The sequence below is a fragment of the Oratosquilla oratoria genome, chromosome 16, assembly GCF_046742065.1.
Source record: "Oratosquilla oratoria isolate Oo_2021 chromosome 16, ASM4674206v1, whole genome shotgun sequence".
Lineage (NCBI taxonomy): Eukaryota > Metazoa > Arthropoda > Malacostraca > Stomatopoda > Squillidae > Oratosquilla > Oratosquilla oratoria.
In genome coordinates this window covers 35,967,972-35,995,969 of record NC_134792.1, presented here as the reverse complement: position 1 = coordinate 35,995,969, position 27,998 = coordinate 35,967,972, and the positions used below count along the sequence as shown (strand labels likewise).

The 27,998-nt window shown below is 40.4% G+C and overlaps 2 protein-coding genes across 5 annotated transcripts in view; one reads left to right on the top strand and one right to left on the bottom strand.

Moving 5' to 3' along the window:
• MED22 (Mediator complex subunit 22) overlaps positions 1-5,448 on the top strand; it is a 16,036-nt gene extending 10,588 nt beyond the window's left edge. For all 4 annotated transcript variants that reach the window (XM_076199501.1, XM_076199502.1, XM_076199504.1 and 1 more), the window contains exon 4: positions 4,889-5,448. In XM_076199501.1, coding sequence (XP_076055616.1) covers positions 4,889-5,119 — 231 coding nt within the window. In that variant the 3' untranslated portion in view covers positions 5,120-5,448. The remainder of the gene's footprint in view (positions 1-4,888) is intronic.
• Rab3GAP1 (RAB3 GTPase activating protein subunit 1) lies at positions 5,377-27,998 on the bottom strand. The gene is made up of 14 exons (XM_076199496.1): positions 27,839-27,998; positions 26,763-26,946; positions 26,284-26,364; positions 25,557-25,776; positions 25,288-25,424; positions 21,225-21,429; positions 18,132-18,364; positions 13,685-13,950; positions 12,892-13,177; positions 11,865-12,181; positions 10,823-10,969; positions 9,813-10,120; positions 8,448-8,676; positions 5,377-5,785 (listed from the first exon to the last, which is right to left on the bottom strand). The coding sequence occupies exons 1-14, from the start codon at positions 27,908-27,910 to the stop codon at positions 5,546-5,548; spliced, it is 2,925 nt and encodes a 974-aa protein (XP_076055611.1). The 5' UTR covers positions 27,911-27,998; the 3' UTR covers positions 5,377-5,545.

Here is a 27,998-nt window from a genome sequence, read left to right as displayed (position 1 = left end):
CCTACCTGTCCTAAACCCACACTGTTCCTCACCAATTACTCCCTATGTTCCTCTCCTAATCCTCTCAATCAAGACCCTCCCATAAGGCCTTCCCAACTACATTCAACAAGCTGATCCCTCTGAAACTAGTACACTCACACTTGCCTATATGCATTTACAAAAACCCACATCTCCCTACCCAGTTTCACCTTCATCCACATTAACCTTGAAGAAACCTCCTTTACCTATCTCTTCACTTACTAGTATAGCCACCCCTTTTCTCCCTTGTCCTCTCTTCACTCCTGAGAAACTTCCAACTACACTCCCAAATTCACACTGGCCCCTCCCATTCAACTTAGTTTCACTCAATGCCAACACATTCAACTTTCTTCTCACAAATGTACTGCCTAACTCTTCCCTTTTACTCTCATCTGTACCACATCCACACACATTAAAAGACCCAAACCTTAGGGTACTGGTTGGAAAATTCCTTGTAGACCCTCTTGTGCCTTTACATTTTTTAGGAATGTCCCCTTTGGGGCTACAGGGAGAAGGATGCCTAGTCCTATCTCCGACTCATGGGAAGACTTGGTGGCAGTTTTCTTTCCCCCACCACAGGGTTAGGCCGGTCTCACTAATTGCCGAACAAAACTAACAAAACCGATAAAAGCCGAACAAACCAACAAAACCCAAACAAGGACGGTTTTTGCTCAAATGCACACCTCTATATATATATGGTTGCATTATTTGAACTATTATCTTTAAAATGTGTGATTTCCATGTAATATGATCAAAGAGAAGTTACGTTTTTATCCTCTGCAAAATTACCGAACACAGCTATGATTCATCCAGCCCGCTGTCTATGATCACTGGTGGTATGGATCAAACTACACTCTTTTAAGTTTCTTGCTGTTGTGTTATTAATGTATTAGACTGCATATAGTTGAATTATTTCAACTATTTTCTTTAAAAAATGTGTGATTTTCATGTAATTTGACCAAAGAGAAGTTATGTTTTAGCCTCTGCAGTATGACGTAACACATTTTAAAGAAAATAGTTGAAATAATTCAACTATATGCAGTCTATTACACTAATATCACAATAGTAAGAAACTTAAAAGAGTGTAGTTTGATCCATACCACCAGTGATCATAGATGGCGGGCTGGGTTGAATCGTAGCTGTGTTCGGTAATTTTACAGAGGATAAAAACGTAACTTCTCTTTGATCATATTACATGGAAATCACGCATTTTAAAGAAAATAGTTCAAATAATGCAACCATATATATACAGGTAAACGTCGACTTACGATGGCATTAGGTTTCGATAGAGCCATCGTAAGACGATTTCATCGTAAGTCGATCCCCAATTTGTGTATCACTGTTCCGTGGTCACTGTACCTAGCTTACCTGTATATTAACCACCAGAGATACTGAATATAGCCTATTAAACATGTACGGTAGTTTATTTAATTATTTTTATCCTTTTTACCATATTCAAACACTATAATATGTATTTTCAGTACGGAACTTAAATCTCGCGGGCAGCAGCCAATGCCAGCCGTACGACGTGACGTAATAATACTCGCATCATGAAATATAGTCACCGCTTATATCGATCGTTCTCTCTTTCACCCGCGAATTTTGAAAACCACAGAGAATGGGATTCAGGGCTCATTTGAGAGAATGTAAAAACACAGGGGCGACTACAATAAATATAATCAAGACGCCGATATGGCAGCGTCGCGAATCCACTTGCTCCTCATGACGCCTACGTGTGCGGCACCGTATGGAAGGGGTTAAATTATCATATCGTCGTCGTCGTCGTCGTCATCGTAAAGTCGAACAATCGTAAGTCGCGGCCATCGTAAGTCGACGTTTACCTGTATAGAAGTGTGCATTTGAGCAAAAACCGTCCTTGTTTGGGTTTTCTTGGTATGTTCGGCTTTTATCGGTTTTGTTCGGTTTGTTTGGCAATTAGTGAGACCCGGGTTAGGCGAACAAAGGAAATGAATATTCAGAGAAATGGTACAGGACAGTAACAAGGGGTGAAGGGACAGTCGCAATTTAATAAAGTATCATCATTTCCCTATGAACAGAGATTTCCTCTATCAAAGACAAAATGATGTGTGGCTTTGGTCCATAGGGGCAACCTATATAGACCCTAAAGTATCAGTTGCATGCCACTTAGTCACAATAACATGCAACCAATATCTCAGACTGGGAATAGATAATGATAAATAAAAAAACAAACAGAAAAATAACATAATGAATAAATAAATAAATAAAATAATAATAAGATAAATGGCAGGCATCACAGCATATTGGTTAGGTGTTCATTTGTCTTAAGACTTCAAAATGTACTACATTGCACTGCCTCTGCAGAAAGTTTATTCCATTCATTTACTATATGGTTGGCAAAGCTGTTTCTACCCACTTCCAAATTACATTACCCCCTGACAGTTTGAGATTATTTTTTGTTTGATTCACATTCACTGTGAAAAGTTGGTCACTTTTGATGTCTGTTCTCTTTAGAATCTTAAAGATCTGTATCAAATCACCCGAGAGTACTTTTTTGAGAAAACTGATTCATACATTTTAATTGATTTTTGTAAGACTTAGGTCTGATATTTGGAATCAGTTTTGTGGCTTGCTGTTGTACATTTTCCAATCTGTCAGTGTCTTTAATGAGATTCAGTGTCCATATGGGAACGGCATATTCCAAATGTGGACAAACTAATAATTTATATAGCTTGACAATGACAGATGGACTTAATCCAAAGATCATGTAATCAGTCTTGGAATCTTATTTGCCTTCTCTGAGCCAGAAATACACTGCTTAAATGATTTCAGATCATCACTAATAATTATGCCAAGATCCTTATTCACTTTTGTTAGCATACATACATATACCAAGGCTTTTCCCCCTTACAAGGGAGGTAGCCAAAAAGGGAAAGGCATAAAATCATTTCCACCCATTCCATCCCTGAATACACTCCACACCCCTCCACCCTCCCTCTTATCTGAGCACCTCCTGGATGACGGGTCATCCCTACACCTTGTCCACTGCCCTGGGTCAGAAGCAGTGTCGCAAGACACAGCACATCCACAGCAAGGCCGCTTCATTAAATCGGCGACCCCCCCCCTCTCCGTCCCCCTATTGCATAAAAGGAGAGGACGGGGAGAAATCCCTTCGGGCTGCATCAAATTTTGCTCACACATACTACCTCACCCCCCAGCCCATTCCACCTCATGCAATCACATCATCCATATACAACCATTCTCCATTCACCCCTGTCTTCTGTCCTCTCCCGTCCTTCCTCAACAGACATTCCCCTCTTCCCCAAAGCCCCCTTCACCCCATCCATCCACCTCATCCTAGGACGTCCCCTCATGTTCACTCCCTCCACATCTGCCTTCCATACCTCTTTTACTAGTCTTTCTTCACTCATTCTTTCCATGTGTCCAAACCATCCTAATATTCTTTCAAAAAAACAAATAACTTGTGATGGTACTTATTGTTATTTTTACCTATGTGCATAACCTTGCATATACTCGTGTTAAATTTTATTAGCCCGTCTGTGGTATTAGTTGCATGTTATTGTGACTAAATAGTATGCAGCTGATAAGTTAGGGTCTATATGGGGTGCCCCTATGGACCAGAGGCATACATCATTTTGTCTGTGATACTTTATTATACTGCGACGGTCCCTCCATTATGATGTCCCCCACCCTTTGTACCATTTCGCCGAATATTCATTTCCTTTATGAATACTGCCACCAAACTTCCCACTTGAGTCATACGAGGCAACAAAAAATGGAACAGGGATAGGACTAGGCATCCTTCTCTCTGTAGCTCAAAAGGGGACATTCCAAAAAAAGAAGTAAAGGCATAAGAGGGTCTACAAGGAGTTTTCCAACCAGTACCCTAAGGTTTGGGTCTTTTAATGTGCGTGGATGTGGTACAGATGAGAGTGCGAGTTTGGGAGTGTAGTTGGAAGGTTCTCAGGAGTGAAGAGAGGATGAGGGAGAGAAGTGGTGGTTATACTAGTAAGTGAAGAGATAGGTAAGCAGGTAGTGGAGTGGAAGGAGGTTTCTTCAAGGTTAATGTGGATGAAGGTAAAACTGGGAAGGGAGATGTGGGTTTTTATAAGTGAAAAAAGCCTTTGGTATATGTATGTAAATTTTACTAGCACTTCTCAGACCATTGCTGTAGTTTATAAAAATCTTCTTGAATATGCAGTTGGTTTGCCATTCCACCCAGTTTTGTATCATTAGCAAATTTGAGGACAATAGATTTCAGTGTTCTATATCATTTATATATATACTATGAATAGAGGTAGCTCAAGAATGGAACCTTGAGGAACTTCACTCATAACATAGTTTTGCCAATTATAACTTTCTACGATCGTTTAACCAATTCACTTCCACTACAGCCTTCACCTCTTCATCCCCCCCATTCAACTACCTCTGTTCCACATCTTTGTGAACCTTATCTCTTCCTCCTTGAAACATACCCAGTCTTCTTTGATCCCCCCCACCCCCCATAGTCATCATCTCCCACACTTGTCTTGGCTTTTCCTGGCATTCATTTTGCTTATTATTCTCATTCAATTTATTTACTCTCAGAACTTCTTAACTTCATTTTCCTCTTTTCTGAATTTTCTTTCAGTAAAAAATTTGACAACTCCCCATGCAAAAAAATTAACATCCTGAATGCTTCCAATCCCCTTTGGGTACCACTACATAATCCATTAATGCCTTATCAACCACCCTTCCTTCCACCACTCAACTATGAAATTTTCTTTCCATAGAAAGAAAACTCCATAATTGAGTGTGTAATCTTCATTAAGTATATGTGAAGTTGACATTTTAAATAAAACTGATATTACTGATGTACAATTTCTTCCAGGTCCGTGCAGCAGAATCTCTCATGAAATTGGTAGCTGATGTCAAGCAAAATCTAATCCTGAATGATTTCCCATCGGTGAACGAAGCAATTTCGAATAATTCTCAGATATTTAAAAGTAAAACTTTGGAAGCAGATCAAAAGTTAATGGCTCTTAGGGATGATATGGCAGCAGATTTGTATGAACTCGAAGAAGAATTTTACTCGTCCATCTACAAAGACATTGTAAAGTAACAGGTCAATTGCTTGTACGTGCTGTAACAATTTCCTCGTTTTTGTAAAAGCCAAGAACAGTATATGCCTCTTAATATTTTGAGTAATTTTATTTTTCTGCATATGCAGGCATGCCTTAGTTTTACTGAAATATCAGAATTGTAAACAGGAGTGAGACATAATACATTTATGATAGGTAATTTTCATGTTATTCATGTAGCATGTTACCAATATTCGATAAAAAATAAAATATGTACAGGAAAACAATTTACGGCAGGTGACAACAGTATATTTTATTGTATAATTGGTTTTCACATAACTAAAGATTTTAATAAACATTGATAAATATGCTTTTTACTTTCTTATAGCAAATATGAATTATAAACAATTTATACAGGAGGAAGACTAATGCTGGTGCTTGATGAATAGTGAATTATTTAAATAATGCTAACAAAATGTAGTGTCTTCTGTGAAAGCTCCAGCTAATCGAAACTCATTTTGAAGAACCACAGCAAACATCCTATGGGGTAGTGGCCGAGAATATGGTGTAGGTGAAGGAACTAGTGCTCTTAGAATATATTCCTTTCCTACTGCAGATCCAAGCTCTCCGCTTGAGCTTTTGTTCGAGTGTCCTGAATTATTCTCCAAGGAATCCCCTTGTGGCGAGTCATCCAAGAGTTGTGCTGCCTGGAGAGAGAAATCAGGATGATGTATTTACACACACAACACTACAGATTTAAAATTTGCAACACTGGGGATTTCCCCCCACATGGCTGTACCCAAATGAAAAATGAATTGTGTAGAATAGTGAAAAGGTTAATTTATACTTGTTAATTTTATAAAGGCAAAACAACATTTACAATATTATTATTAGTTAATAAGGAAGGTACAGTGGTGGTGGACTGGCTGGTGAGGTTGTTTAATGTTGTCTAAAAGAGGGTAAAGTACTGGAAAACTGGAGGAGTGCCTGAATAGTTCCACTTTACAAGGTAAATGGGGACAAGTGTGTGTGTAGTAGTTTCAGAGGGATCAATTTGTAGAGTGTAGTTGGTAAGGCTTATGGGAGGGTTTTAACTGAGATGATTAGGAGAGGAACAGGGAGTAACTGGTAACAGTGTGGGTTTAGGGCAGGTGGGGGTTGTGTGAATCAGATTTTTGTGGTAAGGCAAATATGTGAGAAAGTTTTAGGAAAAGGTAAGGATGTTTTTTGGGCCTTTATGGATTTGGAAAAGGCTTATGACAAGTTAGACAAGAAGACACTGTTAAGAGCAGTCAAGAATTTTTATAAGAGTAGTTGAGCCTGTGTTAGAATTAGAAATGGAGAGAGTGAGTGGTTTGAGGTAAAGGTGGGACATTGCCAGGGAAGTGTTATGTTGCCTTGGCTGTTCAATTTATACATGGGTGGTTGGTGTGAGAGGTAAATGCAAGAGCAATGGGCTGGGGATTGGAGATGGTCAAAGAAAATTGAGAAAAATGGGAGAAAAGCCAGTTGTTTGCTGATGACATTGCACTTGTAGCAGGATCAGAGGTGGGATTAAGGAAGTTAGTGACAAAGTTTGGGAAAGTGTATGAAAGAAGTTGAGGATAAATGTGTAAAAATGAGGTGATGAGATGTACAAGGTGAGAGGATGACAGCAAATTGGAAGTGAATATTAAGGGAGATTAGAGGAAGTGGAGAGCTTTAGGTATTTGTGTGCAAATCTGGCAGGAAAGGGAAGAGTAGAGGTGGAATGTAGATTGAGAAGCCTTGGGGGATTAAAAAGTGTAATGAGAAATAGACTTGGGAATGGATGCTAAGAGGAGATTATATGAAGGAGTGATTGTGCTGACATTACTGAATGGGGCAGAAACATGAAACATAAGAAAGGAAGAGTATAAATGTGTTTGAGGTGAAATGCCTGAGAAGTATGGTAGGAGTTACTAGGCTGGATAGAGTGAGAAATGAGGTGAGGAGGAGAGTGGGGATGGAAAGGGAGTTAGGAGACAGGGTTGATGAAAGAGTATTGGGATGGTTTGGATACAGGGAAAGAATGAGTGAAGAAAGATTAGTAAAAAGTGTTGAAGGAATGAACATGATGGGGCAGCCAAGGATGAGATGGATGGATGGGGTAAAAAGAGCATTGGGAAAGAGGGTAATGTCTGTTGAGGAAGAAAGGGAGAAGATAGAGGTGAGTTGAGAATGACTGTATGGATGATACTGTGATGCATGGGAGTGGGGGGGTGAGGGAGTGTGTGTGAATGATATTTTGATGCAGTCCAAAGGGATTCCTCCCCATCTCTTTTCCTGCATGAAGTGATGGGTGGGGGTGGGGTGCCAATAAAATGAAGTGGCCTTGCTGTGTCCTGCTACATTGCCTCTGACCCAGGGCAGTGCAGGGATAGCCTGTCATCTAGTAGGAGCCAAGAAAAGAGGGAGGAGTGGAGTATATGGGGATGAAATTGGTGGGAGTGGATTTATGCCTTTGACTTTGACTACCTCCCTCGTAAGGGGGGGAAAAGCCACTGGTATATGTATTATTAATAAGTATATGGACGGATGGGGTAAAAGGGGCACTGGGAAAGAGGGAGTCTGTTGAGGAAGGAAGGAAGAAGACAGAAGATAGGGGTGAGTGGAGAATGGTTGTATATGGATAATGCTGTGATGCATGGGGGGTGAAGGATTGTGTGTGAATTATATTTTGATGCAGCCCAAAAGGATTTCTCCCTGTCTTCTCTATTTCTGCATGAGGTGACAGAGAGGAGGGGGGGGGGATGTCACCAGTAAAATGAAGCAGCCTTGCTGTGGATGTGCCGTTTCTTATTACATTGCTTCTGACCCAGGGCAGTGGGCAAGATACAGGGATGATCCATCACCCACGAGGATATAAGAAAAGAGGGAGGGAGGGGTGGTGAATGGGAGTGGAGTATGAGATTGAAATGTGTAGGAGTGGATTTATGCCCTTGACTTTGGCTACTTCCCTTGTAAATATATAGTTAACCTTTTCACTATTATACACAATTTTTCTGCATGAGGGGGCAGACAGGGGTTGCCGATTAAGTGAAGCAGCCTTGCTGTGGATGTACTGTATTTTGCTACATTGCTTCTGAACCAGGGCAGTAGGCAGGACACAGGGTTGACCTGTCATCCATAAGGAGCTAAGATGAGAGGGAGGAAAGGGTGATGGATGGGAGTAGGTATGTGTCTTTGACTTGACTACCTCCCTTATAAGGAGGGAGAAAATTTTGGTATATATATATATATATATAGTTTTGCCTTGGCAGAGATGAATGTATCATTATTCAATGCCTTAGATTTACAATGAAAGAATCAATTCACTTATATCATTACAAATGCTAATGCACGGCTTACCCGATGTGCTTGTCTGAATAATTTACGAATGATAACGGCTGCTGGCCCTCTAGGTCCTCCTTCCAGTGTCACATCAGGAGATTCAAGGAGATTCTTGACCAATTCCTCCAGAGTTTCTAATGAATTACTACAGGTGCTGGGCAAATCTCCTAGGAACTTGTGGCGCAAACTCTGGGCCTTGGCGATGCTCACTTCAATGTCTCCGAGTTGATTAACTACTTCCTGATACCTGTAAGATGTAATATTTTTTCTAACCAGGATATGAATTGCAAAAGATGTAGATTTTTACTTGTATATATACTAGAATATACAATAAATTCTATACAATACCACCAGTGTGAAAGACCAATGTTGGGTACCTGCATTTGGTGGTCCTGCAAGGTGGACAGCAAAGCTACCCATTTTAAATACCTATTAACCCCCTCACCTTCCTCAGGAGATGATACTCTCTCTCTCTCCCACATTAATAAAGACAAGCATATTAACAAAATAGTCGGAGAAACCTACAATTTACTAATATCAATAAAGGTTTAACTACTTGGATGAGGTAATGGTAAAGAAAATATTAGTCACACTGATAAGACCAAGATTGGAGTATGCTGTGACACTATGGACACCCAGCACAAAAAAGAATATAAAGAAATTAGAAAGAATCCAAAGAGCAATGACAAAGATGGCACCAACACTCAAAACTGACATACAAAGATTGTCCAAACTGGAACTACCAACCCTGGAACAAAGAAGAGAAAGACAAGATCTACTGGCCATTTACAGAATCATGAAAGGCATGGAAGTCCTTGACAGAGAAGATTTATTAAAGTGGGATAAAAGAAAAACAAGAGGACATGAAAAGAAACTCAAAAAGGATAGTTATAGAAGAGATCTGAAAAAGTAGTTTCCCACACAGAGTGGTGGATGTCTGGAACAAATTGGATGAGGCAACAGCGTGTGCAAAAATCATACAAGAATTTAAGAACAAACTAGATGCTGAAAGACACAAAGATGGGTCACTACGAGCATAGCATGGAAGTCCTTGATAGAGAGGACTTACTAAATTGGGATTAGAGAAATACAAGGGGACATGAAAAGAAACTCAAAAAGGATAGCTATAGAAGAGACTTGGAGGGCGAGAGAGAGAGAGAGAGAAAAAAAAAGTTTTCCAAACAGAGTGGAACGAACTGGATAAAACAATAGTGTGTGCAAAAAATATACATGAATTTAAGAGCAAACTAGACACAGAGATACAAAGACAGGACACTACAAGCATAGCTCCCCTTCCTGTAAGATACTAGATAAACACACAGGCACACAATTACTCAGTCTCTCTCTCTCTCTAATATATATATATACATATATAAAACTTACCTTGCTGGTTCAGGAGGCTGTCGTGATAACCTTGCTATTCTCCGTGCTATAGTTTCCAGTACAGCCAAGAGGGTGTTGCTATGTTGTGGTTTTGGTAATGAATCACTTTCTGGTGCTAGTAATGAGTGCAGCAGCTTTTCTTCTGTGATGCGGCATAATGCTGCATGAAAGATAGTCGGCAGCAGATGGCAGCACAGTGCACCTGGTCCAAGGGATGACAGCCAGTGCATAACTTGTTCAGCTTCACGTGTCTCATCAAATAAGCGTTTTTGCCTTCGTGCTGGAACTGGTTTGGAATTGGACCATACCTGAAGACATACAACCCATCATTCACTACTGAAAATCACTTTACAACTAAGAATACAAACAAAATTCTCTAAAGTGAGTAATTTCACATAAGCCCTACTAAATATATAGAGCTCTTCCCATACAGTCATTCTGAAGTGACCATGGTCTCTTTGACATGAAACTGTGTTACGAAGTTGACCTCACTTTTAGTTCTCACTCTTTGGTCCTTATCTCCCCTCCTCACCTTTAGTCCTGGCTGTCCACTTGGCCATGTGACTCGACAAAGCCTCCTTGAGGAATGCTTTGCATCTGACTTCCCAGGCATTGACTTTGACCTTGGAGCATCACATTGTGATCCTGGCTCATAGCCTATGTTGCTTTCTCACCTTCTCCTACCCCACACGCAGACCAAGTCGGGACACGACTTGAAACCCACAGTCATCACCTCTCTTGCTGTCTCTTCCCCTCCCCTCTTCTCTCACACTTAGAGTGAGTCCTATCATATTATTGGTGCCCAACATTCACTTCTAAATAAACAAATTCCATCCGAGTTAGCTTTCAACCAGCCTAACATACTGCATGAGTTCGAACAACCCACTGAGAAGGAAAAGAGGCTAAGTAGTAGTAAAAATTTGAGCAATTCCAAATCTAAAGCACTGTGGTCATCTTCAAACTACTGCATTTGGGAAGAGCTATTTGTAACATGGAATTACACTCCTCACCTCTTGCCACATGTTGCCTGGGATTTGCATTCGAGTACTGAGACATCCTTTGGGTTCTTTTCCTGATTGTACTCCTTCCTCTTCGACCCAATCACGAGGCGAGTACCACCTCACAAAGTCCTCCAGTCCTGCACCAGGATTAGCAGCCTGAAAGTTACCCCAGTATACTCGTGGAGATTATACAAATTAACACATTCTCATAAAAAATAATTACAAGCTATGAACTAAAAGTACAGCCACCATGTGTACCCCATATTGGGATATTGATTGCATGGAGACATACATTCATTAGTTTAGGGACCATTTTTGGGATGTCCATACAGACTAGATCCACACATTTGTTTATGCTAGAATAAAATCTATAATAATAAAGGAATGAGATGTTTTTGTACTTCTGTTGTCTCTTCTTCATGCTGTGCCCATGATTCTATTCTGTGACTTCACCCCTTCTTTCTTTGATCACCCTGTTGTGGTGGTGGTGGTGTGGGGGTGGATGTGGTGGTGTGGGGGTGGATGTGGTGGTAGTGGGGGTGGGGGGAGTGGGGGGAGAAAAATGGTCCCATTGATTTCTTTCTCAAATTTGTTTCAATACCAACATATCCGTCCATCCTTCTCACTAAAAACATGACCAATTATGTTTCTTTTATTTTCATCTCTACCATATCCACACACTAACTATTAGGATTCTGGTTGGAGTTTTCCCTGACCTTCTTATGCCCTCACATTGGTAGGAGAATAGACTGGTGAATCCTTTGTTCCCTCACTACATCATATTTAGACATCCCAAGTCCCCTCACTACATCTTATTTAGACACCTATGACATGCATGGGATCACAGCGGCAACATCCCCCCCCCCCCCTTTATAAGAAGATATTTTTAACTCAAACACAGACATATGATGTGTGGCTCTGGTCTGTAGGAAATGCCACAAAACAGTCCTTATAATACTGACATGTTACCATGCAGTTAATGCCATAGTACAGGGAAATGGTAATGATATTTATTGTACTAACTTGTCATCACCTTTCTATCTACTCTTACCTTGAAGGACTCCATGTCAGATAAGAGACTTGCTGACATCATACGAGCACGCAGTTCTGATCCAGTAGCATCTGAACCAAGCTGCAGCAAAACCTCTGCATGTTCCTCAAGTCTATCTTCTGTCATGGGAGCTGGTTCTTGGGTTACTGGGATGAATAAAGGTTCTCCAGTTTTTAATAAACACAGATTTCCACATTTTCTGAGTCTTCCCTCGGGTTTATCCCAAGCTGACCTTGATGCAGCTATCTCTTTACTGCATTCATCTTCCATTTCTTCTTCACATTCATAGAACTCATCATCATCTTCCACTTCGTCACCTGGAATTCATAACTATAATGAAACAAAATGCTTAATTTAATCAAATGTTTCTCAAAAATCTGCATCTGAAATATCTGTGTTGTGACTTCTACGACAACCTCTGCTTACATTGACAGAGGGACAAGTACAGTTTCTATTCACTTTATTGTAATTGAAGTGGAAGGGTAGCAGTTGCATGTTGTCAATTTTCCTTACATGAAAAGGTGGAGGAAATATAGTTGGAATACCTACATCTAAATACCAAAAGGTTCCTTCCCCCTGATAAGGGAAGTAGCCAGCCAAGGTATGTCCCCACACATCCCATATCCATCCCATATCCATCCAACACACATTTGCTTCCCTCTCACCTTAACTCATTGTAGACAAAGGGCAATCCCTGCCCACTGCCTGGGTCAGCAGCAATGCAGCAAGACACCAGCATATACATAGCAAGGCCTGACAGCCTAAGCTGATTTACACCTACAGTTTCATTTATATGGCGACAACCCCCCCGTCATCTTCAGCATCGGAGTTTTTCAACTTCTTTATTGCTCTTTCTACACCTTTGCTGGTGAAGGAAAGGGTGGTACCCTCATTCTTTACCAAAAACTTCTCAGTTATGGTTTTGTCCAAAAACCTGATCATTGAACCCTCTTCCTTTCCAGAATCCATAATACATAATTCAAAAATGGTAGCGAGTATTTTGTTGATAAAGACTAAAGCTACATACTTTTTTTAGTAAGAGAGCTTTCTTGTTTCTTCCTTCTCATGATACAACAGTTCAGCATCTGCAGTTTCTGATGAAACATGGTCGAAGCAAGATCTGGCGTGCCTGTGCCAATGCCAGGAATGATGAACCCGTTGTCCCAGCGAAATCTCATTTCCAAGATGATTTCATGCCAAAGGTGAGCAGCAGCTGGCAGACCCCCAAGGGAATGGATGACATGACAAAGAACCACTGCCAGGCGCCAGACCAGACCATCTGCAGCACAACTCTTCATATTGTTCAGAACATTCTGAAAAAGGAATACCATATTAGTTATGAGGAATTATACATCACAAAAGAGATTACTAAATGACTATTTTTGAGGGAGGAAAGGCAACTAGACAGGTATCCTGTGAGTGTATTGGCCACTTTATAACATGCAAGGGAACAATGGCAGCATTCTTGTCCTCTAGCCCCAAAATGGAGAAAGGAAAAAGAGAGAGAGAGAGAAGAGAGAGAAGAAAGAGGGCAGCAAAGGGAGGCATGTTTAAATTCATGTGGCAGAATTCCTCTATGAGAGATCAGTTTCCAATCATAAAAATATGCTTATTTTCTCCACATTTTCACCTAATGAGAGCTGACAATTGCTATGCTACCCTCCTGCTACATGTCAACAACATGAAAACTATTCCGCTGTGATCCAATACAAATAATTGTCCACATTTTTATCCCTGGGAGATCTGTGGGACAGTTGCTAGCTACTGTGGGTTACTGGTTACCAGTCAGTGAACCTTGAGGCAACAATAATTATAATTACCTTCAAAGGATGATCCACAGTTTGACCATCTTTGTCCTTCACCTCAGGAATTTGGCTAAGAACATTTGGGTATGGAGATGTCTGATCCTCTCCCTCTGCATCAGGGAATAGAATGTTGAGAATTGGCACCAAGATATCTCTGGGAATAGGGCCATTTTTTTCTTGGGATGTTCCATAATTGCCTCTTGATTTGTATACTACAGAAGAAATGGATGGCACTGAAGGTTCAGTGAGGCGATCCAAAGCAGATGTGAGTGGTGCTCCCTCTGTCCAATTGAATGAAAAAATTATTATGGCAGAGATGAACAACACAGACACAGACACACACACACATATATATATATATTATATATACATACACATACCAAGAGGCATTTTCCCCCTCATAAAGGGGTGGCCAAGTCAAAGCATACATCCACCTTATTCCCTTCCCACACCCATCCAAAACCCATCTAGCCCCTCACATCTAAGCACCTTCTAGATAAAAGATACCCCTGTCCCCCACCACATTGTCCATATCAAAAGCAATACAGGAAGATGCATCATTTCCACAGCAGGGCCTAACAGCTAGAGCTGGTTTGTCCACACTGCTTTATTGTATGGCAACCTCCCCTCAGCCACCCAAAAAAGTTTACCATAGACAAGAATAACATCCTTTGGGCTGCATCATTTCTTTGTTAATTTACAACCACTCTGCATTCTCTCTCTTCTTTGCTTGACAGACATTCCTCTTGCATCCAATGCCCCCTCCCCCCTCCACCATCCATATTGTTCTTGGTCTTCCTTTTAAGTTCACTCCATCCACTTCTGCTTTCCACTCTCCATGTGTCCAAAATCATCTTGGCACTCTTTGATCCACCCTCTCTGACAACACCTTTTTCACTCTCCCTTTCTCAGCTCTCTCTTCACCCTCTCTTTCTGCCTCACCTCCATATTTGTCACTTTACTCACCCTAGTAACACCTACCAATTTCTTAAACACACATTTTTTCCCTTTCTATCTCCAAGCAAAGTTGTGGGCATAATCACTCCTCTTTGTATTCACCCCTCATATATCTATTTCTCACAATGCTTTTCATATCCTCCCAGAAATTAACTTGCCTCTTTTACATACATACATATACCAAGGGATTTTTTCCCCCATACAAGGGAGGTAGCCAAAGTCAAAGGCATAAATCCACTCCCATTCACCATCCCACACTCCCTGTTTTCTTGGCTCCTTCTGGATGATGGGTAATCCCTGCATCTCGCCTACTGCCCTGGGTCAGTAACAATACAGCAAGACACAGCACATCCATACCAAGACTGCTTTGCCTCTTTTAAATAATATAATTCACCACCTCCACTCCTCTCTATTCCTTGCCTCATATGACCCTGAATACTCAAAGCTCTCCATTCCCTAAAACCACTCGCCCTTTAAACTTACCTTCAACCTACTACCATCATCACTATTTGTAAATCTCATTATCTTACTTGGCCCATACTTACTTTCTCTTTTTACATATCCTCCCAAACAGCCATCAACTACTTCATTAACCCCACTCACTCATTACATCACAAAAATATATATATATATATATATATATATATATATATATATATATATATATATATATATATATATATATATATATATATATATATATATATTGAAATATGTAAGACAGATGAGTGGATGGGTGGTGAGATAAACACAGGGAACCGTTTAGGGATTTATTCTGACGTTTCGTCCTTACCAGGACTTCTTCAGAGTACATGCACATTCAAATCATTCACCCCCTAAATACCCGCCGAATCTATCCGCGTTCCACCATGATCGACCTGACCTCTCGTCCTCCTACGCTCTGCTTCGCGAAGTACCAAGCGGCTCGCCGTCTTTGTTAATTTAATAAACCCATCGCGGTGGTTGTTGTTTGGATGGGAAGCGATGTAAGCTGCTTCAGTTATTTTCCTTCTTTTCTTATGAAGTCCTTTCTGCAGCACCTCTACTTTGTTCCAGTCTGGTAAGTGGCCGTGAGTATCTACATGAACCACTAGCGAGTTTGATACTCGGTGTGCCTTGATGTCATTCCTGTGCTCAATTGTCCGTTTCTTAATACCTCGGCTGGTTTCCCCGTAGTAGCTCACAGGACAGTTTCCACACGGTATCTTGTAGACGACACTGTTTTCTTCCCCGTTGGCCACGACTTTATTCTGGTTCTTAACAATGTCTCCTATTTTCGTTCCCGTGCTGATCGCAATCTTGATGCCGGCTGTAGTGAGCAACTGTCCTAACGCGCCTGAGTGGCTCGAGTTTGGCACGGACAAATAATCCCTGCTACCATTTTCAGTCACATCTCCTCTGTTCCGTATGCTTCTTTTTGCTATCTTTAAAGCCTTTTCTCTAAGTCGGTACAACAGCCCTTCCGGATAACAGAGTTTGGTGAAAACGTTGAAAATGTAATCTATTTCATCTTTAATAAATTCTTCACTACAAATGCGGTATGCTCTCAGGAAAAATCCTATTACTACTCCACTCTTTATTCTCTCGTTGTGGCCGGAGTAGTAGTGAATGATGTCGTCTTTATTTGTACTTTTTCTATGAACCGAGAATGCGGTCTTGTTCTCTTTCCTCCAGATGACGGTGTCGAGGAAGGCCAATTTGTTATTTGTCTCGTGTTCAACAGTGAATTGGATGTTTCGTTCGACATTATTTAATCTCCTCAATTTGTTGTCCAAATTGGTGTTCTTGGGGGCCACGACTAAGACATCATCCACATATCGAAACCAGGAGGTGTTTCGACCCATTATTTTTACAAAATGATCCCTCTCTAAAACTTCCATATATAGCGCCCACCTGAAAAATTCCAGTGACCTCATTCACAGAATAAAGGATATGGACATTTCGGGAAAAAATATGGCTTCGTATGATGTCACAGCCTTATTCACAAATGTTTGCGTGGAAGAGGCTTTAAAAGCAGCAAGAGAGGTAGTTAGAGATATGGATGACGAGGCTCTACCCATAGGAAAGGCAGATTTCTTAAAACTTATATCGCTATGTGTGAGATTTGGTCCCTTCGTTTTCAACGGAGAGGAATACAGCCAGTGTAGAGGCCTTGCGATGGGGAGCCCCCTCAGTGCTGTTTTAGCCACCCTCTATATGGAAGTTTTAGAGAGGGATCATTTTGTAAAAATAATGGGTCGAAACACCTCCTGGTTTCGATATGTGGATGATGTCTTAGTCGTGGCCCCCAAGAACACCAATTTGGACAACAAATTGAGGAGATTAAATAATGTCGAACGAAACATCCAATTCACTGTTGAACACGAGACAAATAACAAATTGGCCTTCCTCGACACCGTCATCTGGAGGAAAGAGAACAAGACCGCATTCTCGGTTCATAGAAAAAGTACAAATAAAGACGACATCATTCACTACTACTCCGGCCACAACGAGAGAATAAAGAGTGGAGTAGTAATAGGATTTTTCCTGAGAGCATACCGCATTTGTAGTGAAGAATTTATTAAAGATGAAATAGATTACATTTTCAACGTTTTCACCAAACTCTGTTATCCGGAAGGGCTGTTGTACCGACTTAGAGAAAAGGCTTTAAAGATAGCAAAAAGAAGCATACGGAACAGAGGAGATGTGACTGAAAATGGTAGCAGGGATTATTTGTCCGTGCCAAACTCGAGCCACTCAGGCGCGTTAGGACAGTTGCTCACTACAGCCGGCATCAAGATTGCGATCAGCACGGGAACGAAAATAGGAGACATTGTTAAGAACCAGAATAAAGTCGTGGCCAACGGGGAAGAAAACAGTGTCGTCTACAAGATACCGTGTGGAAACTGTCCTGTGAGCTACTACGGGGAAACCAGCCGAGGTATTAAGAAACGGACAATTGAGCACAGGAATGACATCAAGGCACACCGAGTATCAAACTCGCTAGTGGTTCATGTAGATACTCACGGCCACTTACCAGACTGGAACAAAGTAGAGGTGCTGCAGAAAGGACTTCATAAGAAAAGAAGGAAAATAACTGAAGCAGCTTACATCGCTTCCCATCCAAACAACAACCACCGCGATGGGTTTATTAAATTAACAAAGACGGCGAGCCGCTTGGTACTTCGCGAAGCAGAGCGTAGGAGGACGAGAGGTCAGGTCGATCATGGTGGAACGCGGATAGATTCGGCGGGTATTTAGGGGGTGAATGATTTGAATGTGCATGTACTCTGAAGAAGTCCTGGTAAGGACGAAACGTCAGAATAAATCCCTAAACGGTTCCCTGTGTTTATCTCACCACCCATCCACTCATATATATATATATATATATATATATATATAGAAAGAAAAAAATTATATATATACACACACAAGTAAATCTTGTATGTAACAGAATTATACATTTTACATTTTAAGTTGGTTATAGTATGGAATATACATTTATTTTTCGACACTGCATACATACCAGGAAGTTCAGGGTCAAAGCCAGGTCCAAGAATCTGCATTGTGGTCTGAGTGTTTCTGCACACCATAAGGAAGTCATTCAGGTACTCTGACAGAAGGCAAGGAGGTGCTGGAGCAGTAACAAGTCGTGCAGACCATAATGGTGCTGACTGGGGATCCAGATCACTATAAATATCATTGTCTACCAAAACATCTTCAACCTTGCATGGCCAGGTTGCAGACACTTGCAGTTCACTGGAAGATAGGGTCGATACATAGTTAGAAATGAAAAAATTGAAAAATAATAATACATATATACATATACCAGTGGCTTTTTCCCCCTTACAAGGGAGGTGGCCAAAGTTAAAGGCAAAAATCCACTCCCACCCATTTCATCCACATACTCTCCCATTCATCAGCCCTCCCTCCCTCATTTCTTGGCTCCTCCTGAATGACGGGTCATCCCTGCATCTCACACACTGCCCAGGATCAGAACCAATGTAGCAAGACACAGCACATCCACAGCAAGGCCACTTTATTTAATTGGCGACTCCCTTTCTCTGTTCTCTCATACAGAAAAAGAGAAAGGGGGAAATCTCTTCTGGCTGTGTCAAAATATCATTCACACATACTCCCTTACCCCCACTCCCTTCCATGCATCACAGCATCATCCATACACAACCATTCTCCACTAACCCCTATCTTCTTTCTTCTCCCTTCCTTCCACAACAGACATTCCCCTCTTTCCCAATGCCCTTTTTACCACAACCATCCATCTCATCCTTGGTTACCCCCATCATGTTCACTCCTTCCACACCTCTTTTACTAATCTTTCTTCACTCATTCTTTCCATGTGTCCAAACTATCTCAATACTCTTTCATCAACCCTATCTCCCAACTCCCTTTCCACCCCCTCTCTCCTCCTTGTTTCTCACTCTATCCAGCCTAGTAACTCCTACCATACTTCTCAGGCATTTCAAACACATTTACACTCTTTTGTTCCATGTTTCTACCCTATACAGTGTTCTCGGCACAATCACTCCATATAATCTCCTCTTAGCATCCATTTCCAAAAATCTATTTCTAATCACATTTGTTAATCCCCCCCAAGACATTTACATGTTTTTTCTCTTGCTACATTCTACCTCCACCTCCATTTCTTCCTTTCCCACCTCATTTGCACCACTTCCTCCAGTCTCTCTCCCTTAATACTCTCTTTCAATTTGCTGCCATCCTCTCCCCCAGTACATCTCATCACCTTACTTTTACCCACATTTATATCCAATTTCCTTCTTCCCCACACCTTCCCAAACTCAGTCACTAACTTTCTTCATCCCTCCTCTGATCCTGCTACAAGTGCAGTGTTGTCACCAAACAACAACTGGCTTATCGCCCATTTTTCTCCATTTTCTTTAACCCCTTTGTTACAATGATGCTTACATAGGTGTCATGAGGCGTGAATGGGTACACGAGAATGCTGACGTCAGCATTTTGATGATAATTTTTTTTTCCATAGTTGTACATGAGTTACCCCTGGATTCTGTGAACTGGTTTGATCACATTTTCTGTGTTTGTTATTACTCAGAGTAAAAGAGAAAGAGTAATACAGCAGTGACTTTATATTTTATAATACAAGAAGTGTGATGCAAATTACATATGGCAGCTGATGCAGTGCATGAGAATTTGAGTCATACTGAAGTGGTTAACTATCTCCAATCCCCAGCCCATTACCCTTGTGTTTACCTCTTGCACCATGCCATCCATGTATAAATTGAACAGCCAAGGTGACATAACACATCCCTGGTGAAATCCCACCTTTACCTCAAACCACTCACTCTCTCCATTTCCAATTCTAACACAGGCTCTACTACTCTTGTAAAAACTCTTGACTGCTCTTAACAGCTTTCCTCCTATCCCATATATCTGCAATACCTCCCACAGTGTCTTCATATCTAAAGCTTTCTCACATATCTGCCTTACCACAAAAATCTGATCCACATAACTCTTAACTCCTACCGGTCCTAAACCCACCCTGTTCCTGACCAATTACTCCCTCTGTTCCCTTCCTAATCCTCTCAATCAAAACCCTCCCATAAGCCTTCTGAACTACACTCAACAAACTGATCCCTCTGAAACTACTACACTCACACTTGTCCCCTTTTACCTTGTAAAGCAGAACTATTCAGGCACTCCTCCAGTCCTCTGGTACTCTATCCTCTTTTTGACAAACATTAACAACCTCACCAGCCAGTTCACCATTATTGTACCTCCCTTTTTTAGATAATTTTTTGGTGGAAGGTAAGATGAGAGTGGAGGATAGATGGAGAAAGAGGAAAAGGACAGAAGGTAGGGAAGTGCTTTAGAGTAAACTGTTTAAATGAGAAAGAAAAGGAGAAGGAATACAAGAAGAAGCTGAGAGAAGAGTGGGAGTGAAGGATAGAGTAGAACTAGGAATGGGGATGTTTCAAGGAGGAAGTCACAAGGTGTGTAAATATGGTGTGTGGAACAAGGAGGACAGGAAGAAATAGAAGGAAGGGTAATGAGTGGTGGGATGATGAAGCAAAGAAGGTTGGAGAGGAGATGATTCAAGCATTCACAGACTGGTTACAAAATAGGATGGGAGAATCATATGAGAGGTACAAAGAAAAGAGAAGGGAAGTTAAATCATAAGATAAAGGAGAGCAGATGTGAAATGGGATAAGAATATTACATAAAACTTTGAAAGTAATATAAAGATGGTTTGAAAGGAAATTAAGAAAGGAAGAGGAGGCAAATCAAGTAGAGAAGAAAAGGTAAAAGGTGCATATGGAGAGATGATAATGGAAGAGAAGGCAGTGAGAGGAAGGTGGGCAGAGTATTTAAGGGAGTTGCTGCATGTGAAGGAGGATAGGGAGGGAAAAGTAATTGCAGTGGGAAGCGCTAAGAAAATGAGTGATAAATAAGGAAAATGAAGAAGAAATAAGGAAAGATAAGGTATAAGCAGTTATTAAAATGATGAGAGCAGGTAGAGCACCTAAGTTAGATGGGTGTCATACAGTGTCTAAAAAAAATAATAAATGAATAGATAAAATTAACTGTGTAGTTAGACTTCAGTGCAACAGAAATAGTGCCATACCTTACTGGGTCACTTAAAGCTCCGAATGGTAGTTTACTTAGATCAGAGAACCCAACTTCTGTAAGGGTAGCATCAAAGTCTGGTGGTTGTTGCATCCATAATGTATGTGGCCACTCCGATAGAACGTATGTAAAGCGTACTGATACAAGTATCATGGGGGATGTAATATTGCAGTGAAGTTTACTCCTGAACACATCCAGCAATCCTTTAACAAAAAATGTAGTTAAAAACATTAAAACAATGTTTCCAAATTCATTGAAATATCATTAGTAAATCTTATAATGAAGGTGATAAAACAAGTCCAGAACATCAACTAATGAAATTACAAAAACATACAGTACATATATATACCAAAGGCTTTTTCTTCCTTACATGGGGGGGTAACCAAAAAGAAAAAGGCATAGAAACCACTCCCACCCATTCCATTCCCTACATATTCCACTCCCCTCCACCCTCTTCCCTCCCTCTTATCTTGGCACCTCCTGGATGACGGGTCATCCCTGCATCCTGTCCACTGCCCTGGGTCAGAAGCAGTGTTGCAAGACACAGCACATCCACAGCAAGGCCGCTTCATAAATTCGGTGACCACCCCCCTCTCTGTCCCCTCATGCAGACAAGGAGAAGACAGGGAAAAATCCTTTTGGGATGCGTCAATTTTTTTTCACATACATAGTTCCTCACGCCCCATCCCCCACCCACTCCCCCTCATGCATCACAGCATCATCCATACACAACCCTTCTCCATTCACCCCTGTTTTCTGTCCTCTCCTGTCCTTCCTCAACAGACATTCCTCTCTTTTGTAATGCCCCTTTCACCTCATCCATCCATCTCATCCTATGATGCCCCCTCATATTCGCTCCTTCCACCTCTGCCTTCCACACCTCTTTTACTAATCTTTCTTCACTCATTCTTTCCATGTCCACGCCATCCTAATACTCTTTCATCAACCCTATCTCCCAGCTCCCTTTCCACCCATGTTCTCCTCACCTCCTCATTTCTCACTCTAGCCTAGTAACCCCTATCATACTTCTCCAACATTTCATCTCAAACACATTCAAAGTCCTTCTCTCATCCTCTCTTATGTTCCATGTTTCTGCCCCATACAGTGCTGTTGGCACAATCACTCCTTCATATATCCTCCTCTTAGCATCCATTCCCAGATGTCTATTTCTCATTACACTTTTTAATCCACCAAGGCATTTACTCTCTCCTCTCAATCTACATTCTACCTCCACCACTACTCCTCCCTTTCCTGCTACATTTGCACCCAAGTATCTAAAAATATCCACTTCCTCCAGTCTCTCACCCTTAATGCTCACTTCCAGCCTGCTGTCACTCTCTTCCCTTGTACATCTCATCACCTTACTTTTGCCCACATTTATCTTCAGCTTCCTTCTTTCACACACCTTCTCAAACTCTGTCACTAACTTCCTCAATCCCTCCTCTGATTCTGCTACAAGCGCAGGGTCATCAGCAAACACACAATCATGCCAACCACAGAACTGTCAACACCTTCATCAATGAGCCCCAAAGAAGAGGATAAACAATGAAAAAGGAAACCAGGTTTGTATTGTATGGAAGGGGAGATATTGTGGGTGTCCAAAATTATATTTCTGTAGTGCTAGTTAAATGTATTAAGATGTAATTAGCAAAACAATTAAGGAAAATAACGAAAAGTCCGACTCGAATGACAACTGCAAATCAGAGCCATCTAGTGATGCCATGCTGAACCCCAACGTAAACAAACTTTATGACACTCCAGCGACCACTCGAGAATATCACAACAATGCTTTTTCTGGATTCAGTAAGTATGAAAGAAGGAGTTTAAGTCGAATCTTAGAGATAGAGAGGGAAATGAGCAAAAATAGGATACGGTGGGAGAATGAAATTATGGACTTAAGGAACGAAATCGTTGGACTAATGGATTGCTTAGCGCAAGCAAACATTGAAATTTCTGACCTGAGGAAAACTAACTTGGATCTAAGAAACGAGATTAAGGAAATGAAAAATTATATAAGAGAGCTGAAGAGTGATAACAAAAAGAAGAGAATTAATGATACTACCAATAGTGAAAACTTAAAAAAAGAGGTAAACAACAAAAAACAAGAAATGACTGAAAAAAATCAAAGAGAACTTAGGTGAGGAAAGTATCCAAAAGATTAAGAAATGGAAGGAAAACATTGAAAATAAAGAAATTGTTTTCAAAGAAATAGTCCAACAACAAATGCAGGAAAACACAAAAGACACAATTATCCAAGTAATTAATGAAAAAGCAAATTGGGTCGGAGACACAGTGGATAGGAAAAGATGTATTGTGGTATATGGACTAAAAGAAAAACATGGTCTGGCGAGGTACATGAGAGAAAAAGAAGAAAAAGAGACAGCATTTGCAATCCTAAAAGAAATTCAGGATGGAGCTCAAGATGCAGGTAAAGATGTTGATGATACCTATAGGATTAAGAACATAAGAATAAAGGAGACTGCAAGAGACCATAAGGCCTACACAAGGCAGCTCTGTGTCACTATTCTAAGGATAGAAATTGACCCCTAAAGATAAAACTAAGATCACAAATGGTAGTAGAAGACATATTTGAAAAAGTAGGTAACTTGGCAAGGAGTGATAAGTGCAACAAGATATGGATAAAAAGAGAAATAAATATTGAGGAATTAGAAAAAGAAAAGACATTAAGAGATGAAGCAAAGGAAAAAAATGTGAAGAGAACGGAGACCGAAAGCAAGGAATTTTATTGGAGAGTAATCGACATGAGACTGAGGAAATGGTACATCAGAATGGGCACACCGAAGACAGAAAAAAAATGGAGAAAGAAGAAAATTGAAAGTGGCCTATACTAATATCGACAGATTAATTTCAGGACTGAATGAACTTAAGGATTACCTGCTAGAGGAAAAACCAGACATAATGGGAATTGTGGAGACTAAACTAAGGGGTGAAATACCATTCATCAATGTTGGACATGGACTATACAATTACTGGATTAAAAACAGATACAAGAAACAAGGAGGAGGAATCATGTTCTTGGCCAAGAAAAACTTGAATGTAACAAAAATTGTGGAGGACAAAGGTAATGTAGAACTGATCATGATAAAAGTCGAAGACAAGAACATGAAAAGTAGAAAGTTTGTGGTGACTTATGTGCCCCCAAAAACGAATGCTTGGAAAGAGAACAAGCATACAAAAATGCTACAAGATACAAGGCAGAAACATGGAGCATATGAGAGAAGTTTGAATGTATTCAAGATGAAATGCCTGAGAAGTATGGTAGAGGTTACTATGTTGGACAGAGTGAGAAATGAGGAGGTAAGGAGAGTGGGGGTGGAAAGGGAGTTGGGAGAGAGGGTTAATCAAAGAGTATTGGGATGGTTTGAACACGTGGAGAGAATGAGTAAAGAAAGATTAGTAAAAGGTGTGGAAAGCAGAGGTGGAAGGAGTGAATGTGAGGGGGCAACCAAGGATGAGATGAATAGATGGGGTAAAAGGTGCATTGGGAAAGAGGGGAATGTCTGTTGTGGAAGGAAGAGAGAAGACAGAAGATAGGGATGAGTGGAGAATGGTTGTGTATGGATGATGCTGTGATGCATGGAAGTGAGTGGGTGGGGGATAGAGTAAGTGAGAATGATATTTTGATGCAGCCCAAAGGGATTTCTCCCCCATCTTCTTCTTTTTTTCTGCATGAAGGGATGGAGAGAGGGGTCACCAATTAAATGAAGTGGCCTTGCTGTGGATGTGCTGTGTCTTGCTACACTGCTTCTGACCCAGGGCAGTGGGTGAGATGTAAGGATGACCTGTCATCCAGGAGGAGCCAAGATAAGAGGGAGGGAGAGGGGTGTATGGGAGTGGAGTATGTGGTGATAGAATGGATGTGAAAAGATTTTATGCCTTTGTTTTTTGGATACCTCCCTTGCAAGGGGGGGAAAAAGCCATTGGTATATGTATGTATGTAATACTAAGGTTCTAACCAAGTTTCAAATAATACACCAAAATATAACCTTTATTTCATATTTTTCATTCTTCTTCCTCCATAGAAACAAAATATTACTTACCAGAAAGGTGGGTGCATTGATGAGGAGGATGCTGTAAGTGAACCATATCATAATCTGTTCTCACACCAGCACCCACACCAACACCAAGAAACATTTTCTCTGGAGACTGAAGAACTTGGACAAACAATGGCACCTGACTGGATATTTGAAAGAAAATTAACAAAAATATTACTTATATAATATGTAACTGGAGAAGAGCAGCGTTGCTTTTGTAGAAAGGGTATACATATATACACATTTATTCCAAACCTTATAAAGTGCTAACTTACCAATTAGTATTGGTTGCTGCAATTGTTAATGAAGACACTAGGAGTTTTGCCTTAGATGGACATGTAATAGGTTGGTGAAATTTCGCAGGAGCAAGAGTTACAAACTCGCGCAGCCCATACCACCTGACCAAACAATGTGCACGGGCAGGGAAGTCATTATCCATATCCATAAAGTCTTCCAGTGCCTGAGGAAATCTTTCTTCCTCACTTTCATCAATGTCTGAAAAAAATTGGGAATTTTTGAAGATCTACCCCAAAGTAACTTTCTGGGATAGAGGAAAAGAGACATGTTTGCCACACTCTAAATTATCAACACTAAGGTGTTGAAAGTAAAAAGTAGAAAGCAGAAAGAGAGAGAGAGAGAGAGAGAGAGAGAGAGAGAGAGTGAGAGAGAGAGAGAGAGAGAGAGAGAGAGAGAGAGAGAGAGAGAGAGAGAGAGAGAGAGTGAGAGAGAAAAGAGAGAAATAGAGAAAAGAGAAAGAAAAGAGAGAGAAAGAGAAAGAAAAGAAAGAAAAGAGAAAAAGAAAGAAAAGAGAAAGAGAAAGAAAGAAGAGAGAAAGAAAGAAAAGAGAGAGAAAGAGAAAGAAAAGAGAAAGAGGAAGAGAGAGAGAGAGAGAGAAAAAGAGAGGCAGACATGGAAAGTGCAGCATGACAACACGTGTACTGGAATATAGCAGGTAGAGAAAGGGGAAAGTAAATGATCCTATGCATGCAGTAGTTTCATTACCTGGAGAAGAATTGTTCTCTTCTGGGGGAGACTCTATTCCTTCATGGACAATGGTGTGAAGGGTCATCTTGAACTCAAAATCTGCAAAGATAAAAAATAATTCTTACTCTCCAATTTATAATACCAAGCTCCAAATTCATGTATAGTTCCAACTTAAACTATATCCTTATTTTCCATACATATACCAATTATCTCTTGTGGTGGGGGGAGAAGGGGGCTGATTGTGCTTGTGTAATGGGAAGATGGGTGGGATTTAGAGTGTTTGCATAGAACTGTGTGGCTATAATTCTCATGTGCTCTTCTATGGGATAGTAGTCTTGCTGGTACCTACTGTCAACCCCTGACAGATGATCATCTCTGTAGAAAAACATGATTTGAGACAAAGAATATGCTGCCACTTATATTTACTCTCTAAACCCTGTGTTAAATAAAATGAGCAGATTAGGACCTGTTAATACTAAAGGGGTGTTCAAACGTACCTGCAAATTTTACAATTGTACTCTTCTCAGTCCATTTTGCAGCAGCCAATTGGCCTTTCTTCAACTGGTTTAAGCATCTTTCTGTCCCAAGCTGCCACTCAAGAAGTATTTCTTCAACGGCAGCAATGAAACATTCCCATTTGGATGCAGTTGTGAAATCAACTATTTCAAAGACTTCTTGTTCCTATTAAAAAAAAAAAAAAAGATAGGATATACTATGTATGGAACTTATGAGAGGGAGGGGTATATACACACAGAACAGAGGTTTTAAGAGACATAATTCTACTTGTGCAGGAGTACACCATAACAGTATTATGTGGAAAACAAAAACATGAATCATGGGAAGAAGAGCGAGGCATGCAGCTAGATAAGAAACATATGGATGATAATAATAAAAAAAAAAATGGTGAAGCTGAAGATGAAAGAGGCACATGAAAGTTTATAGAACCTGAATCCCTCTACCTTTCTAACCTTTTATTATATCCCTTAATTCAGCTTCATTCTAGAATATGTTTTTTATAGTTTGACGTGTTTCCCATCTAATTCTAATTACATACCAAATAGCACAGTTCTAAAAAATGAGCAGATATGTGAACAATATGTATTCTCTGATGGCTAGCTAAACAAATTTAATGTTTGCCATGACCTAAAGAAATTTATTATTGATGACAAACTACAGGTTCAGATAGCTTGGATACAATGGAATACAAAGAAGATGCAAAGAGCTGCTTGCAAATTGAAAGGGAGTGTAAAGTGTGGAACCACGGACTTAATCTAACTTTATTAGCAATATTGAATATAATAATACTTTCCGTTAGTACTTAGTTTACTGTAACTATGCGACTACTGAAATTCGATGCCCGATCACTTACATAATTAGGTATTTCCATTTAAAGTAAGCGATCTGTAGTTAGCCATGACAAATACTATACAGTATTTCACAAATCTGAGGTCATTTTAGTCTCAAACAACTTGGGGAACTTCTAGAACATCTTTCTGAACCTTGTTTTGTAAAGCTCACATATCGTCATATGACATAACATTCATTTACTAACATGTACTATCATTATACACACCTCTGCGTTTTGGTCTGCCATTTCTGACTGTTGTCTAATAGTGGATCGTCTCAATTTAAAATATGTCACCATCCAAAGCCTTCCTTATTGATATTTACGCAGCAGCTGTCCCTCCATTGTTTACCTTTTCCATTCGACACTGACATACTCTCTGACAACC